The 18896-nt window shown below is 37.4% G+C and overlaps 2 protein-coding genes across 6 annotated transcripts in view; both read left to right on the forward strand.

Moving 5' to 3' along the window:
• sned1 (sushi, nidogen and EGF-like domains 1) overlaps positions 1-8411 on the forward strand; it is a 43103-nt gene extending 34692 nt beyond the window's left edge. For 3 of the 4 annotated variants that reach the window (XM_067459607.1, XM_067459606.1, XM_067459609.1), the window contains 9 exons: positions 1674-1952; positions 2045-2177; positions 2264-2346; positions 4710-4808; positions 5266-5382; positions 7375-7462; positions 7562-7641; positions 7782-7812; positions 7891-8411. In XM_067459607.1, coding sequence (XP_067315708.1) covers positions 1674-1952; positions 2045-2177; positions 2264-2346; positions 4710-4808; positions 5266-5382; positions 7375-7462; positions 7562-7641; positions 7782-7807 — 905 coding nt within the window. In that variant the 3' untranslated portion in view covers positions 7808-7812; positions 7891-8411. The remainder of the gene's footprint in view (positions 1-1673; positions 1953-2044; positions 2178-2263; positions 2347-4709; positions 4809-5265; positions 5383-7374; positions 7463-7561; positions 7642-7781; positions 7813-7890) is intronic. The other variant, XR_010908625.1, reaches the window with a different exon arrangement.
• Positions 8412-9700: 1289 nt separating this feature from the next.
• The window catches only part of ryk (receptor like tyrosine kinase), a 73747-nt gene continuing 64551 nt past the window's right edge, over positions 9701-18896 (forward strand). For both annotated transcript variants that reach the window (XM_067459610.1, XM_067459611.1), the window contains exon 1: positions 9701-10343. In XM_067459610.1, coding sequence (XP_067315711.1) covers positions 10124-10343 — 220 coding nt within the window. In that variant the 5' untranslated portion in view covers positions 9701-10123. The remainder of the gene's footprint in view (positions 10344-18896) is intronic.

Below are 18896 nucleotides of genomic sequence, written 5' to 3' on the forward strand. Positions count from 1 at the left end.
ACTATGACTTTTGCCTCAATAAACTCCTAATTTACTTCTTATTAATAGTTAGTAAGGTAGTTTTTGTAGCATTTAAGTTTAGGTATTAGGTAGGATTAAGGGATGTAGAATAAGGTCATGCAGAATAAGTCATTAATATGTGCTTTATAAATACTACTAAACAGCCAATATCCCATAATATGCATGCTAATAAGCAACTAGTTAATAGTTAATAACTGAACCTTAAAATAAAGTGCTACCATATTACTCAGGACTTAAATATATAGTTACACTGTAATAAAGACACTTTAAAATAAAGTGTAACTTAATTATGCAAAGTTGACTGTTATAGTAAGTACATGTAATAATGCCAACTTAAAATAAAATGTTTCCTAACACACCATCATTTAAAAAAAAAAACCCACACATTTAGAATATTTTGTTATGACCGATTAGAATATTTCCTGACCCCTTCAGCTATGTATGCCAACTAAAGATCTCTTCAGATTTACGTGTTTAATGACCTTCTGTACAAATCTTCTTTTTTTTGAACGCTGAAAGTAGTGTTTTGTTATTTTTGTACTTTTTGTCTGTTCCCATGCATGCATGAGTACCCATAAATTTTAATTCAATTTAAAAAATAAAAAATAAAACTTTTAAAGCTGCTGTCCGTAACCTTTTTTGTGTTCAAGATTTACAAAAATGATATAATGAGAATGTACAACATGAATCCATTTTCCAAACTGTGTTTTTGTCATTATGGTACACTTATAATAAGTATTTATATTGGGACTATTTTAGGCCAGACTGGTAGGTACCGCTGCGGAGGAGCACAGTCCCTGCGTGATCCGCCATAGACATAAACACCATAGAGAAGTAGCTCCGGCTGCAATGTTCTTCCGCAAGATGCATGCAGTTCTGTTTAGTAACCACTAGAGTGCAAAAAGTTAAGCAAATTAATTGAAAAGTATCATCAAACATTAAAGGAACTGTATGTACGAAATGTATTTAAATTTATCGTAAAATGGCCCTGTAATGTCACTAGACATTAAGAAATCATGTTAATTTCAAATACTTATATCACTGACAACAGTAGTCCGGCCAGGATATTGCCATTCAAAAGTTGTTGTCGCAGCCCTCAACTGATGTTAATGTTGACATGTTGTGTTTTGGCCTGAAGCTCCACCCTCCACCTATCTCCCAATCACGAAGTCAGTAGTGTGTCGGCATCCGGGTTGCCAGTTCTGCTCTAGTTACCACAGCTGTAGCTACAAAAGTTCCTGCTGACCCTGCAGCCTATCTGGCAACCTTGAGTCGGGGAGAGGGGGAGAGGGGGAGAGGGGAGAGTGATTACAGTACCAGTTTTGGCCACAATCTTACACTTCCTTTAATATGTAGATGTATAAATAAATGTATTACTTTACTCATTACATCAAAAAAGTAATCTGATTACAGAGGCTGCAATCCTGTGGGTGCTTGGGGGCTCAAGCATCCATGGAAAAACATGAGCTATTCCCCATTAATTAGCAGATGAGATTTACATTTTTTGGAGGATTGAATGGTGGGCACCCACTGGCAAAAACATAAATCAGTGCCTATGACATAATGCATGTTAGTAGTCCGCTACCTCCAACAGTGGTTTCAAACACATGCACCTCTGTCATAACAGTGCATTATACTATCCTCTCCATCAGGGCCGCTTCCACCTCAAAATCTTTCACTCTCCCATATCACCACCACCTCTGCTCGGGTCACATGGGACCATCATGCTCGGAGTCTTCCAGACGGTTTTGTAGTTAATATTACTCGAGGCCTGAGCACCCGTAGCCGCTATATACCTGATGGAAATCTGGGGACGTACACTCTACGAGACCTCATTCCAGGACAGCATTACCGACTTGCCCTCACTGCTGTACGCAGAACAGGCCAGGACAACATTCAGAGCATCCCTCAACACCTAGCCTTCACCACACGTGAGTCAACGATATTTAAGATCACGGCTTGTCTGCAGATTGTCAAGTTTTCGTCATCATGGTGACCAATCTGTGTGTCCTGTAATGCACAGTACCAAATCTAAAGGACCAAAGCAGAGGTGACAGACCTCAGGGAGGACAGGACCACCAAATGGGACAGACCTTGACACAAATTCAAGATGGAGTCAGAGATGAGCAAACAGAACTCCTTGAAGAGCCACTAAGGTAAAGTACTTTACAAATGCAACGCCGTATTTATGGATGCAATGTCGGGACAATAATAAGTTCTCTGTATTTATTTTCTCTTTCAGATATACAGAACTTATTGATGGAAGAGGGAGAATAACAGCTAAATTTTCCAAACCTCCACATAAAACGATCAGACACCGCACAAGTCAGTAATTGTTTAATACAAGATTGCTTAACTTGTAATGCATTGTTTTTAAAATCAATTTTTTAAAACACGTTTTTGATTAACAAATCTGCTAACCTTGTTTTATTCAAGAGGTTTTCAGACTGGGAAATTTGACATAAAACCTTTTTATTCATTCTCAAGATTTGACTAAATGTTTAAAGCGATGTCAAAGTTTACATCTGAGGATATTAATAATTGCAATCATTTCTAGCACATTTTTCTCATTTTAGTATTTTAGGTATTACTAGTACTTTTCATTACTCACATTATTGCTTTCACCCTTCTTTTTAAAGACAGAACTTGTGAGATTAAATGTGATTATTTTTTACTAGTTCTTAATAGTAAGAGAAAAAAAAAACAAATGTGAATAGGTTTTATGCGGTGGACATGCATTCATGGAATGGTTTGGGTTATTGCTGTGTCTTTCTACTGAGTTCTCATGTCATGACCATTGTTGCCTTTAGCTTGGGCTCATAAAATCAATATTTTCTGTAAATTGCTTTGGAATTATATTATGAAACCACTAAATATTTTCTTATAGATGCATGAAAATACACTCACCTAAAGGATTATTAGGAACACCATACTAATACTGTGTTTGACCCCCTTTTGCCTTCAGAACTGCCTTAATTCTACATGGCATTGATTCAACAAGGTGCTGAAAGCGTTCTTTAGAAATGTTGGCGCATATTGATAGGATAGCATCTTGCAGTTGATGGAGATTTTGTGGGATGCACATCCAGGGCACGAAGCTCTCATTCCACCACATCCCAAAGATGCTCTATTGGGTTGAGATCTGGTGACTGTGGGGGCCATTTTAGTACAGTGAACTCATTGTCATGTTAAAGAAACCAATTCGAAATGATTCGAGCTTTGTGACATGGTGCATTATCCTGCTGGAAGTAGCCATCAGAGGATGGGTAAATGATGGTCATAAAGGGATGGACATGGTCAGAAACAATGCTCAGGTAGGTCATGGCATTTAAACAATCCCCAATTGGCACTAAGGGGCCTAAAGTATGCCAAGAAAACATCCCCCACACCATTACACCACCACCACCAGCCTGCACAGTGGTAACAAGGCATGATGGATCCATGTTCTCATTCTATTTACGCCAAATTCTGACTCTACCATCTGAATGTCTCAACCGAAACCGAGACTCACCAGACCAGGCAACATTTTTCCAGTCTGTCTAAAACTGTCCAATTTTGGTGAACTCGTGCAAATTGTAGCCTCTTTTTCCTATTTGTAGTGGAGGTGAGTGGTACCCAGTGGGGTCTTCTGCTGTTGTAGCCCATCCGCCTCAAGGTGTTGTGGTTTTACAAATGCTTTGCTGCATACCTCAATTGTAATGGTTATTTCAGTCAAAGTTGCTCTTTTATCAGCTTGAATCAGTTGGCCCATTCTCCTCTGACCTCTAGCAAGGCATTTTCACCCACAGGACTTCCACATACTGGATGATTTACCCCATTCACACCATTCTTTGTAAACCCTAGAAATGGTTGTGCGTGAAAAACCCAGTAACTGAGCAAATTGTGAAATACTCAGACTGGCCTGTCAACACCAACAACCATGCCATGCTCAAAATTGCTTAAATCACCTTTCTTTTCCATTCTGACATTCAGTTAGGAGTTCAGGACCACACCCCTAAATGCATTGAAACAACTGCCATGTGATTGGTTGATTAGATAATTGCATTGAAGGAGTACTTCAGTGCTGGGAATATGAATCTGTATTTAAACTGGGTTATTAATGAAGTAGAAATTTGAAATAATTTTTTTTATTTAGTGCTTTCTAGACTGAGAAAAGACAAAAAAAAAAGTATTTTTGTCTCATGGGGATGAAAGACAACAATTCCCAGAATGCTTCAATGCCCTGCAAGGCCACTCCCAAAGCCACCGCTACTAGATTACTGAATCACTTTCACTTACTCACAGCAATGTAATAACATTACATTGTTCATTTTCATAAAATCAGTTAATTTAGAGAACAGACACAACAATTAAAAACTGAATGTGTCTGTTCAATATAATATGATTTAGCCGCTGAGGGAGTGTCAACACCCAAACGCAGCAGCAGTCAGATTACATTGACAGTCATGGATGAGCTCGTGATGAGAGCGGAGCACAATCATTAGAATATACTCCAGGATTTCTACTGATAAAAAGCCATATGCTAATTGCTGAAGTAACCCTTTAATGAGAACTTGAACAGGTGTTCCTAATAATCCTTTAGGTGAGTGTATATAGCTGCTTTTTAAGTTTTTGCTCTTAGTTTTTGAAAACCTCTGTTTATATTTGACTTTATTTTTAAATGGCTGCCATTATAATTTCTTAAACAGAGCCTGATCCTCCAATCAAATTAGAAAAGATGGAAGAAACCACCAATAAGATCAGTCTAGCTTTGGAAATTCCTCAAGAAGTGCCAAAGAGTAAACCTGGTAGGTGATCTGTCAATAACTCTTTAAAGATTATTATTAGAAAGACAAGTGAAATTAGTTGATTCACTTGAGGCAGGGAGATCTTGGTCCTTAAAACAGGAGAGTGTTTTAACAGTTGGTGGTATTCAAACTCTCTAATTGGTCCCAGCTGACTGAGGCAAAATACCACTGCATGTATTCTGAATAATTTGCAGCATGACAGTCACCATAAACACCCACATCTGTCAGCAATCTATTATGGTTTAAGGTCCCAAAAAATTGACTTATGGTTGTTTAAATGTGCATATTTATGTGCATGTGATTGTGTATTTAAAAGAACAGCTAAATAAACCCAAAACATGGAAAGCTGCAAGCTTACCGGAGTTTAAAGTATTCATGTAGCAAAGCATTGTGTACATGTGTTTGCATCCAAAAACATTTTTCTTTTTCTTTCTTTTTTCCCTTTTTTTATTTTTAGTTTCATCCCAAGACTGCAGAACTCAGCCCTGCCAGAATGGTGGAACATGTGCGCAGATCAACGAGTCGTTCAGCTGCAACTGTGCCACTGGTTTTAAAGGCAGACGGTGTGAGCTATGTTAGTATGACTGCATATTTTAATTCACAATCCTACAAACACACACTGATGAATCAATAATAAATGCCCAATTAAAGTCACTATGAAATAAAAATGGAATATTCTTATTTTTATGGTATATTGCAGTATTTATAGAAATGATTTATCTGCGCACATCATTATTATTTTACAAATGAATGTGTCCTCTTAATCTTTAATCAAAATATCATACCCGCCCACTTGCAATGACATCTCTTTTTTTCTCTGATGACATATTTACTGGCGAGAGGCGGGGAAACCTGTCACTCCCAGGAATAGCATATAGCATGATGATCCAAACAATTCCAGATGGACAAAATCAAGCCCTTCCCTGCATGTTTTTTTCGTGTTTGAAGAGACATTTCAGTCACAATAGTGAAGAAAAGACTATTGCACCTTCTGTTTCATGCCTATTTTAAACTTGAGTTTATTTCTTTTGTTATTTGAGCTTATTTCATTATTATTAACCCCTTAATTTTATTATATTGCCAAAAGTATTGGGTCACCCCTCCAAATCATTAAATTCATGTGTTCCAGTCACTTCCATGACCAAAGGTGTATAAAATCAAGCATCTAGGCATGCAGACTGCTTCTACAAACATTTGTGAAAGAACTGGTCGCTCTTTGTCTGGCTATCACTCATCTCCAATATAAGATTGAACATTGGTCTGAGGAGTCTGCTCTGTATTTTCTACTGGACAAGAGGCGTGATAAACGAGCATTATTAAAATGACTCTGTACACAATTGGATAGTCCTTCAACCAATCAGACCGCAAGAAGCGTGATCAACGGGAACAACCCATTGCTTCTCTGTCCGTCATCGTATTAAACCCGCCAATAGTGCGCTAGGTGAATAAGCCAGTCTGCGATTGGTTCCTGCTAAAGTGTAACAGAAGCAGTAAAAAAGAATGTTCAGGTTTCCAGACTGAGTTGCAGGGAGAAATCAAATCGCTGGCAGATTAGGCTGGGTTTACCCAGTCTAGGTTGTTCTCAAAAGCTAAGTGATGACAAGTATACTGTGATAGGTTGCCACATGTGCAAAAAGTCAATTTGTGAAATTTTCTTACTACTAAATATTCTAACGTCAACTGTTAGTTGTATTATAACAAAGTGGAAGCAATTGGGAACAACTTCAACTCAGCCACGAAGTGGTAGGCCCCGTAAAAGCCATGGTTGCCAGGAGAATGGTACTTGCCCGACTGCATTGTGCCAAGTTTAAAGTTTGGTGGAGGGGGGAATATGGTGTGGGGTTGTTTTTCAGGGGTTGGGCTTGGCCCCTTAGTTCCAGTGAAAGGAACTTGTAATGCTTCAGCATGTCAAGACATTTTGGACAATTTCATGCTCCCAACTTTATGGGATTGGGAACGGTTTGGGGATGGCCCCTTCCTGTTCCAACATGACTGCGCAAGGTCCATAAAGACATGGATGAGCGAGTTTGGTGTGGGGGAACTTGACTAGTCTGCACAGCGTCCTGACCTCAACACAATAGAACACCTTAGGGATGACTTAGAGTGGAGACTGCAAGCCAGGTCTCCTCGTCCAACATCAGTGCCTGACCTCACAAATGTGCTTCTACAAGAATGGTCAAAAATTCCCATAAACTGACTCTGAAACCTTGTGGAAAGCCTTCCCAGAATATTTGAAGCTCTAATAACTGCAAAAGGTGGGCCAACTCCATATTAAACCCTACGGATTAAGAATGGGATGTCATTAAAGTTCATGCGCACGTAAAGGCAGGCATCCCAAAACTTTTGGCAATATCTCATATTATTATTATTATCCCACAAACTACCACAATTTGTATTTCACCAAAGTAATTTGAAAAAGTATCAATATCACAAAATCTATATAATCTTTAATATAATAATAAATATATATTTTTTATAAAATAATAAAATATTTAGCATCTTTGCCTGAAATAAAAAGGTAATCTCCACTTTTTCTATATTTATTTTCTCTGCCTTTTTTATACAGATTGCCAGAGAGTGCCTCACCCATGTACTCGCCTTTACTCCGAAACAAAGAGTGTACCTGTGTGGGAGGATGGTGTTTGCCATTATTTGTAAGTGACTCCTGTCAGGATATGTCTGTTGTCCTGTTTTGCTCCAGTCTAATCCAATAGCTGTATCTAATTTTACTGAGTGCTTGTTTTCACCCTCAGGTACAAAAGGACATATAAAGTTCAGCAGGATGTTTGTTTTAAAGAGATCTGTGAGCCTTTGCTGCCTAAGAAAAGTCCAAGTATGTACAAAAAAGTACATTTTACATCCTCCTATGTAAAATGTGGTGAAAAAATATTTTGTTATTAAAATCATATAGCTGATACATTGCTGTTTTAATGCTATAGATATAAATATCATTTTTTTACCCCTTCTCATTAGACAGAAGAACTCAAAAACAGCAATAATGGTGGTGAGTATATTTTCAATCCTTGATAAATGGGAAAATAATGTATCTGTCACATACTGAATGTGTTATTTTCTGTTTTAGGACGCTGACTCAATGACAAAGTTGTGGAGTTGTTGTGGAGTAATTGCTTCTCTCAGTCTCAGTTCAAATGAGGATGCATTAACATCATTGTTGACCCTTTCTTGCATCACTGGTCACCTTTCATTGGCCACGCTGTCCTATGGATGCATTCGGTCATTTACAGTTCCAGATCTATAGATGACCTTCGACCATATGCTTTAGGAGTTACCTGCATCAATTAGCATACCTCAAATGTAAATATTATTAGATATTGACATGTAGTTGCCGTCAAGTCCCTCAGGGAATTTTTTTTTGAATTTCTGCCTGTTCAATCTCCAAAACCTTCCAGAATTTTCATTCAGTCATTCATACAAGCCTAGTTCTCTCCTACAGCAAGAATGGACAAAATACTGGAAAAACTGTCACACCATTGTTTCTGTTTGTGTAAAGCAAAACTGTCTGCTAGCTACCGTGTAAATAGTGTTTATAATATGTTTTTTTTTTTGTAGTTGAATATTTTAATAATAAAAATGTTAAAACTTCCTGCTTTCTCCAAATTCTTGTGTTGGGAGGAGGTGATCTGAAACATATAGTGTTTTTCAATTATTTGTGGGCATTCTAATCCGGACAACAGATTTTGAGATTTAGCCAGGGTAGATGAAACTATGAATTACCACAAGATGTCACTATTCTGTGAAAATTTCTCTGAGACTGTTTGTCTAGATTTGTGAAATATGTAGTGGTTATGGACTTTGCAATCTAAACTTCAAGGCTACAGTCCCAAGCAAATAAGTAGTGACATGAAATAGATGGTTACGGTCGGATATCAAATTCCCACTCTATCGTCATTGTGCCTTTTAGGAAAGCACACCACAGTTTGGACTGCAGTTAATGCATTTATGCCATTAGATAAGATTAGGTTAAACATTATTGTCATTGTACAAAGTACAAGTAAAGGGCCAATGGAATGTTATTAGCTTTTAACTAGAAGTGCAAATAACAATAGCCCTATGTCTACATATAAATATACAAAATATTATGTTCTATGAAAAAGTACATAGGGATGAGGTAGAGAAAGTAGAGACCAAGACCAGCGCATGACAAGGAATACAAATATAGAATTAAAAAAAGTATAAATTGCAAATCAGATAAAACAATTGATGATGATGATTCATGTGTATATTACAAATAAAATGTGCACTTTTTTTTGCAAAAAAACTGATATGAATATGAATGCACATCCATTCACCAAAGACTTGTTGTTGATATCATTGGAGAAAAATGCATAAAAGTCATACTCAATAAAGTTGTATGTGTGATAGGCTATATTAATAATTTCAGCTAATATAGGGGTTTTCAGTCTTTTTCAGGCAACAGATTCCATGGATTCCCATTACAGTAGGCTATTGGCTATTGTATGCAAAACTTGTATTTTAAGTCTAGCCTAAAATAACAAATGTAATAGTATGATATCCTAGTATCCTGCCATCTAAATACTATTTAAATAATATTTACATTTATTTATACATGTATTTTTTTTGCACAACATTTTATTTTAATACATTTTAATTTAGAGGGGAAGGACAATGAAGCTGAACTGTAACTTTGGTTTAGGTTATTGCATTCTTGTTTACTTTTACTTTAACGCATATTTTCAGTTTCCACAAAAATAAATTTGAGCTCAAACAGATTCAACATGTAGTGATGTGGCTGTCACCAATTAATAATGTCACCTGTCTCTGTTACATTAAACACACACCACCCCAGGAACGCGCCCGTAAACGTCCCTGCGTGCGCGCACTAGTTGTAAATGACACCCCCCCCCGCCCCCCTTCTTCAATGAAAACTGAGTTTGCGGGTGGAAAAGACCATGAAAGGACAGAGCTGCAGGACACTTTTAAGGACTGTTTGTTTGGGATAGTATTTGTGGCTTGTCCGTCGACTCGACTTTTTCTATTTTTATAAATAAAAGCTAAGGACTTTCTCCCAGGAGAAAGACAGCACTTTAACACCGTCCAACTGGCCCCGCTCGCGCCTGTGCGCTCACTGTGATTGAGCGCGAGCTAACATAAGTTAGCTGGACGGCTATCAGCGGCTGGTAAGGGGGACAATACGGAGAAGAGAGGGGTCGACAGAGAGCGTCGTCATCAAACCTAGTAGTATGTCGCCCTCGGGAAGAAGTAATTCCAGCTTTGGATGAGGTTCCGTGGCGCAGTTCGATTGCAAAGACTTTTTGACGCGACGGTGGGCTGTGATGTTTCTGCCAGCGCGGGGCTCCGGTGGAGGCGCGGCGTCGTCGGTGTCCCGGGGTTGGCCGCATACGGTACTATGGAGACTAGGGGGTTTCTTTCTCCTCCTGCTCCTCGAAGGGGCCCGATGCCTCGCCAGCCCGAGCAATGCGCCGGGCATAAACAATAACAATAGGCCGAATGTAAACGTCTTCATGAGCGAGGAAGAGGTCAAGAAACTCCTGGGTGTGTATAACGTTACTTTATTTTCCCGTCTGCTCCACTTTATTTCTGCTCTGACCAAAGTTTTGCTTAGAACAAGAACTTTTTGCCGCTCTGTCAAATAAACTTAATTTCTTCTCAATAGCTTATTTAAACTCCAACTCATGTATTTTCGGCGTCCAAAAGTTCACACGAGTTGTTTTAAACATGCTCATAAACTGCAGAAACTTTGTTACAGTCTGTTAGCTCTCCATATGTTAGCTTTGATAGGCCAAACAATCTGCGGCGTCCTTGCAATCTCTCAATAGACAACTTATGCTTAAGCAAAGTGCTAAAATCTGCCAAGAAATCCACAATTGAAAGTAGTTTCTGTGCGGTTACACGTCAGTATTCTATTTAAGAATGAAAGGCGTTTTGGTTTGTCAAATCGTGACTGGTTGCAAGAAAATGTTCCCAGTGTATCCCAATGCGTTTTATGCTTTTGTTATTAGAGCCTTAATTATGTGGTGATTTATAAGGTTTATAATACACGCATGCACAAGAGCAGAGGTGGATGAGCTGATTTGAGTCATTCAATCTCGCTGATGCATCTCAGAATTAGTTTGACAGAAAAGATGAAAGTGGATTTTTTTCTCTCAGAAGTTATTTGCTTTGTGTCAGGCCACTTCAGTAAACATTGCAAATGCAATGCACATTTAACCCTGTAAAGCCTGAAACAATAGACACACACAATATATATATATATATATATATATATATATATATATTAGTGTGTGTGTGTGTATGTATGTAAAGGAATAGCTTATTGAGCTTTTAAATAAATCTTAAACATGGTTTGTAAATGTTCTGTTTCAATACAGCAGGCTTTTATGGCCCATATTACATAATAGAATAAGTATACACAACTTTAGGAGAAAACATAAATTCCACTGCCCCAAAAACGCTTGTAATGTAAATCAATGTTTACAAATAAACATGAATCAAAAGGTTGTTATATTGTAATATATATGGCATTTTTAAAACTGTATATGGCTAAAGTAAACCTAGTTGCCTCAGTTCATTAACAGTTCATATTGAGACATTAATAACAATACAAGTTATTACATTTACTTTTTAAAAAGAGTGGCTGTTGCATTTTTATACTTGTCTCATGCTTAATGTATTCAGAAAGCATGAATCAGGGACTAGGTGTCTGAAATTATTATATGGTTGTTTATGTATTGGTTTATGACTTAATGGCTCTGCCTAAAATATAAATGTTAAATTTGTGAAGAATACTTAAAGTTCTCTTTCTAGGCTAAGGGGTCAATCCCAGTGTTTTGTATTCTGAATAATTGAATGGTTCTTGGAGATAAAAGGCTTTGTGATGTCTGCGATGTTTGTAATTCAGAGTAGGTTTTTGATTCAGCACCACTAGAATAAATGCAGTGAGAATTGATTAGTGGTTGTTAATTGCTGGGTATTTGTGACTGGGCCTATAAGCAGTCATTATCATTGCTAATGTCACAGCGTAGTTAATGAAAGGGTTGGGGGCTGGAGCATCAATTTCCTGCTGGAAAGAGGAAGCAGAGAGACAAGGGCATTTTGGTGCAGCCTTGTTTGAACTTGTTTTCTGGGCTTACCCTTTCAGCTCAAATTGAGAGCAGTTTCTATAATCAGACTGAAAATAAAACAGAAATTATATGTGACATTTAATGTAATGTAAATGCTATAGCATTAAGCTAACTCTGAATGTTTCTCTATGGAGTAAAAGGTTTCAATTGAGGCAGCACTTAAACTTTTTACAATTGCAAAAGATGTTTAACCAAATGTTCAGGACATATGGTGGGTTACATTTGGTGTTCCACCAGTGTGGGTATTTTAATGGCTGATGCTAATGTCTAAAAACAGCAGGATAGTCGATATCATTTAGAGACATGCATTAGGTTGGAATGGTTGTCGGTATAACATTGAATCATACCGTTCTCAACCCATGGTTCAGCACGTGGTTAATCTAATATCTGATGAGGCATCTATAATAATGTGTAAAACAGACAGACAGAGTTCCGCTAATGTATGTTTCTGTCGATAGATAAGCTATGCATGTTTCACTTGACTAGCGATCCAATCAATTTAGTATTAGTGTTGTTACGGTACTACAAATTTTATATATATAGAGAGAGAGAGAGAGAGAGAGAGAGAGAGAGAGAGAGAGAGAGAGAGAGAAATTCTAGTATCGCCTGAATTCTAGTATTATTTATTATCTCCTATACGGTTACACATGTGTTACCTTTTTCAACTATTTACATTCCTGTCTTTACCTGAATACAGTGCAATATAAGCATTTTGACATATTGTAATTGTAAATGATCAAATACACACAACATTAAGACACGCAATACATAGTCAGATATTTTCTTAAATGAAAGTAAACAGTAAAAAAAGGCAATGCATGTGTATCAGTAAATTAGATCCATGCATTGTCTTGGTGACAACAGTTTAATAATCCTGCTTCCATTTTTGTTTTTAATGCTAATCAAACAACAAAGGGAAATCATTCTCTCCCCTTGACTGAATTACTTTGTACCTTTAATAAGAATGTATTATACCGTGAAGATTATATGCAGTGTCATTTTACATTTTACATTTTATTACTTTATTCAATTTCTATTCCTGAAAACTGTTAGACCTACCTGAAAAGCACTGTTTATTTTATTTGTATCTTTGCTCTATTGCATTTTTGTGCTATTCCTTGTATTTATTTAGCTTAATTATTTATTTAATTTAAAAATTTAGTTATTTCTTTTCTGAACATACCGAAACCATGACTGTGATTAAAAACCTAACCATGGGTAATTTGAACTTTTACACCCCTAATGCATATGATGTATAAATTGAAGCAAATTAAATAGGATTTTTTTTAAAAGACGTATTGTAAATGTTTCATCAAAATGTTAAAAAGGAATTAAAATGTGATGGTGCTGCTGAGTGGGTTTATTTTAGCTTTTGTGAAATGTGAACAGGTTTGAAAGATGATTGTCCCCCTCTGGTCTCATACCTCTGTTATCCTCTCTAAAGCAGACCTGCATATTTTTGTCACGACTGGCTTTGAAAACAGAACTCAAGGCTGTGAGCGCCTCTTTCTGGGCACTGTGCATTTCTGTCTCGTCAGTGATTGATGAACTTTATGGTGAGCTTTTACACTCATTTTTGTTCATATCAGATTATTAAAATCAACATGTTGCCTGTAGTTTTAATGTGGGGCGCTCTGCCATTTGTCTTGTAATGGAGGCTGGAATGGAGCTCTTTAAAATTCTTTTTGAGGAAAGTGGAATGGAGCTGCTCTTTCAAAACGTGTTTCTTAAAAGGCCATATGCCCCTTTAGCCCTCCTGTTGCTGAGTCACTTACCTCTGAGGGCATTCTGGGATACCTAAAACAAGGTATTAAGTAATGTTCTATATCCCAAGGCTTTTTTCTAAAAAATAATCACTAATAATCACTTTCTGTTTCTCTTTTAACAATAACTTTTTGCTCATTTTTTTTTCTTTTCTGGTTTGACAATGGATGCTTCTGCCCATCTTGGAATCAAAACCACCTTGCTGCACAAAAGTAGACTGAATGCTATTGTGAGCAGTGGGGTTATGCGTAGGAGTCCCTGAATGCATTTATCACAGGGACATCAGCAGTCTGTAGTTTTGCACCGCCAGTGCCTCAGAGAATCAGGTGTCTGCTGCTCTGCACAGGAGTCTGGTTACCACTGATGTGGTTCAGAGATCCTGTTCTATGACTCACATGAATCATTGACTTAAAAGTTTATGGTTGTGGTTAAATGAATGCCTTATTTTTGGTGCTTTGAATGAATGTAGGTTTTAATTTTTCTCCTTGAAGGTGATTTGGATTTATATTATTTTTTGTGTGTGAAATGGATGTAAGAAGTTGTGGCAACGCTTGAACTTCTTCCACAATGTCATTAATGGAGTTGTTCCGATTCTGATACTAGTATCGGAAATATACCACAACAAATTCTGGCATCGGTATCGGCGAGTACTTGAACCCATGTACTGATCAGATACCATTTTCTTAAACAAGACCTAGTTATTATGACTGCTAGCTTTGGCTATCCGCTGCACGGTTCTTCTTTGCTGAAATGAATGCGTTAGCAGTATGTCCGCTGTTTAGCAGTATTTCAGACTGGACCAACCAGCCAGTAATACGGCACCTGTCACAATTACAGGTGCTTCGATACCAAGTCGGTACTGAAATTTAAAAAAAATGTGGTGATACCATTACCAGCATTTTTGTAGTACTGGTAGTACCGACTCCCGAGTATATCCGGTACCCGCAGCTGAGCTCAGTCGCTTCCGTGTTAATCTAAGATAGGGCTGCCTCTAAACACTATTTTTATATAATTTAGTCTATTGATTTATCGAAAAATCAATGAATCTATCGCTTATTTATCACAAGAATTTTCAACAATTTTACTTGAAAACATAATTTAACTTGTAACTTTGGCATTCAGTAGTGTACTATAAAAATATAAATGTAAACAAGCCCTTGACAAAATGTAAAACTAAAATGTACAAATTTGTAAACAAACATAACAATAAAAAGAGACCTCCTAAAACTACTAGTGTCACGGAGTGGCATGTTACGGATACATGGTGTTATAGATGTGGCACGCAGTAGACGGTTGTTTGTTTAGGTGCATAGAGTGAGAAATCACAAGAGTGCACATAAATGTGTTAAATAAATATAAACAACATTTATTTGCACCGTACACAACTATTTACAAGACAACAGAGGAGAATTTGCATGAGTTGTTTTAAGGGGGGAAAAAACTGTTTATGATTGACCTTCTCCGTTCTACATGGAGCTAATGTGTCCATTGTTTTTTTATTTTATTTAATGTAAGTATATTTATATACAACTAATCAAATTAATAGCACAGCAACGAGCAGAATAAACATACAAATGAAATATGTAGGTCTAAACTAGATTTTCAGGTACAAAAATAGCAGATGTAAAGTATCACTGCATATATTCAAGATATGAAGTGATACTTTACATTAAATTCTGCATTAAATTATACATGATTGCAAAGAAATATAGATGAACCCTTTTTAAAAGTTATTCAGTCAAGAGTCATGAGTGTTTTTTTTTTGTTTTTTTCCTTCTGTCTATTGTTATTTTTAAGATATTTTCCTCTTTCCGTGTTATACACAAGGGGGTGCTCTTACGCATTTTCCTAATCAAAACGAGAAGAAGCGTCAGAAATGACCGATCTTGCATGTAAACATGCACATGAAAAATAACGCGATCATCAACATTAAACTGCATATAAATCAAACTTGCCTAATGTTACTGAGTGAAATGTTGACCCAGGATGAGCTTGAGGACTATGAAGCTTTGGGGGTGTTGATCTACTCCATCTGTTTTGATCTGAATCACATCTGGGCATATAAGTTAGTCTTTTACAAAAATGCGATTTTTATCAGCTCAGAATGTTGCTTTTTCATTAAACTTGAAAAAATTGTGTATGAAGTGAGACTAAAACAGAGGCTCTGTTCTTTCTTTTGATATATTGCATGTTCTGATATTCATACAAGATGTCTTGTGGGCCAAGAAACTGACAAACTTGTGAAAATGACAAACCCGCTGTTACCAAAAAAGCATGTAAAAGACATAACCGACATAATGTTTACGATGATACTCGACAAGACAGGCTTTGTGAGAATTTTGTGGGAATATTCGCTGTGAGACCACATGTGAGGCGTGTTTGTTGGCGTATGTGTGTGTTGCTGCGCTTGACGAGTATCAAACTGAGAGACACTCTAAACCAGCCTTTCTCAAAGTGGGTGCCGTGGCACACTGGGGTGCCCCCTGACTGTGTCGGGGGGCCGCCAAAAAATTACGTAGGCTAAAAAAAAAATAATAATCTGAAATTTCATATATAAATTATATTTGAATTTATATAAATACATTCTTCTTCTTTGTATCCCTTTCGCATGTACGATCACACATTCACACATGTGATTAGAACGGTCAGTGCATCACGTTCATTCAAATGTAAATTCAAATGTGCTTTCGCGTTGGCTTGCACTGAGCCAGAGACAGGCGCGCTCAGAGCTGTCATATATCACAACTTTTCAGTGTTTTCAGCCACATAATGTTTATTTTGGGTTTCATACATATACGTACTAAAAAAAAACAATACATTTAGAGTTTGTAAAATACACAATGATGAAAAATGAAGAGGCAATAATAATCCTTTCCATTATAATTAGTTTTATTATCAGATACACATTGTGTCAGTAACTTTAAAGTTTACTCTATTCTTCTCCCAGTTCACCTGCCACTTACTTTTATGTATTTTGGGAGAAGTGGATGAATTCACGTCTTGTAAATCCAACAGATCCGATTTTCTGAACTGCGCCTGCGGCGGTGATGGCGGCGCCCATCGTGCATACAGCTCAACTAACGCGATCGTTAAGGTGTTTAAACAACAAAACACTTCCACTTGTATATATTTGACAATCGGAATATCAGATATTTCATGCCATATCTAACAAATTTGTGAATGTTTTGAATAAAAAAGGAAAAATGACATAAAAGCAGATCATCATTCCTTCAGCTCTGTTGTTGCTGCAGTGTGTCACATGACAAGCAATGATGCGTCACCATGGAAACCATAAAGTGACACATTAATAACGGTCGCTTTGAAAAACCCACGCTGGGGGGTCAGCCAGAATGTTTTACATTTACGTGTGAAAGAGTTAAACATATGAGCGGATTAATTGTAAATTAATTTTAGATAAATATATATATAAAATTAACCATAAAAATCCGTCTCACATCAGTAACTGTCATGACGTCCTCACCGGGGTCGTGTGACTGTGCAGTAGGGATGGCTCGATACCACAATTTTGGCTTCGGTACGGTACCACAATCTAATACCGAAGTACCGATATTAAATCGATACCACACGGTCTGATATTAGCGCGGGTATATTGCACGCGAATGAGAACAATTATGCAAGTTTTGAGTTTATAAAGTGGGAAATTACCACAAATGTTTATTAGTAAATTAATCAGCAAAGCTTATCACATCAAATCAGTCATTTGAAAACTTTCTTGTGAGAAATAATTGCAGCAAAAATCTCTCAAAATTAGCAAATTGCTTCTGGTTTCAAAAGACATCGCACTACACTAAAGCAATCTGCATAATCCGATTCAACATTTCACGCTCGTCTCGGGATTGAGAACGGAAATCATTTGAACACGCAAGAGATTTTATAGAATTTCTTAATAACAGTTACAGGAGATATGAGCTCATACGAAACACACGCCTCTCACTTAGTCACGCTCGCACATTACACATTAAGTTTCCTTAAACAGTCAAATACACAGAATTATGTACAAATGTCCGTCTTTAGTGAGTATTCACATAAACGCAGTCGGGTGTGTCTAACGTGAATGTAAATAGTGCAATAGTACGCGTGCAAACATAATGAGATCTAAATGTCATTGGTTGAAACGAACGCTGGAGATTGTGATATTCGATCTTATGTTAGGCTGTGTGTGTGCGTTGATCAGTGTAAAAAGAAAATAAATGTCTAAATGAGATGGTTTGAACTATTCACTGACCTGTCGATCTCTTAAGAAGTCTTAAAGTCAGGATAGTGACAGATGCTTCTTGGCTAGGTTTGATGGTTCTTCATCAGTTTTATAAGCAAAGTCATTACAACTGTCACTTCTACTCCTCTCTTTATTAATTCGTTTTGGGTATCTTGAGTGAGATTCGACAGCTTTATCCATTTTGTTCGTCTATGTTGTTGTCACATTTGCCGGTTGTTTCGGGTCAGTTTGGGTAGAGCGCTGCCATCTAGCGGTGAACTTCGGAAAAGCAGCATATACCGAAATGTGCCAAATCATGATATCGTACCGTTTTAAATAAAATATATACCGGTATTTTTCCAGTACCGGTATACCGCGCATCCCTACTGTGCAGTTGGCTACATTGTTTTATAATTTAACCGTGAAAATACATTTGATTTCACAAAGAGCAAGAAACAAGCAACAGCAGCATGGATCATTTTAAAAAAAGAAAAGCCCCACAAGAACCGGACAGTTTTTACTTTGAAATGGAGTATTATGCTCTGTTCATTACTGTCCGGTCTAAATAAACAGGACATTTGAATTAAAGTTGGGTTATGCAGTGTTTTTAAAATATATTTTAAACTGGGGTGCCTTGAAATTTTATGCACTTATAAAGGTGCCCTGACTGAAAAAAGTTTCAGAGGCTGCTCTAAACAATGGTAGGGGAAGCACTGCGATGTTGCGATCTGTCTGTGTAAAAGGCGTGTGCGTTCAGGCCCGAGTTCGGCAGCGCAAGCATGTCCCGGCCAAGCGGCAACCTCCCGCAGTTTCTCTTGAAGCCAATACTGCAGTAACTTAAGCTGCAAATCCTCGCCTAGCCACTAGGGGCAGGCTTCAGAAGGGTGCAAAATCTCATTGAGCCCCATGTTAAAATTCTCAACTTTTTTCATCGCGTCACCTCACCTCAGCTCCGCCCACGTCCCACCTCTTTGAACATTTTCT

The sequence above is a fragment of the Pseudorasbora parva genome, chromosome 12 (assembly GCF_024679245.1).
Source record: "Pseudorasbora parva isolate DD20220531a chromosome 12, ASM2467924v1, whole genome shotgun sequence".
NCBI classification, from domain to species: domain Eukaryota; kingdom Metazoa; phylum Chordata; class Actinopteri; order Cypriniformes; family Gobionidae; genus Pseudorasbora; species Pseudorasbora parva.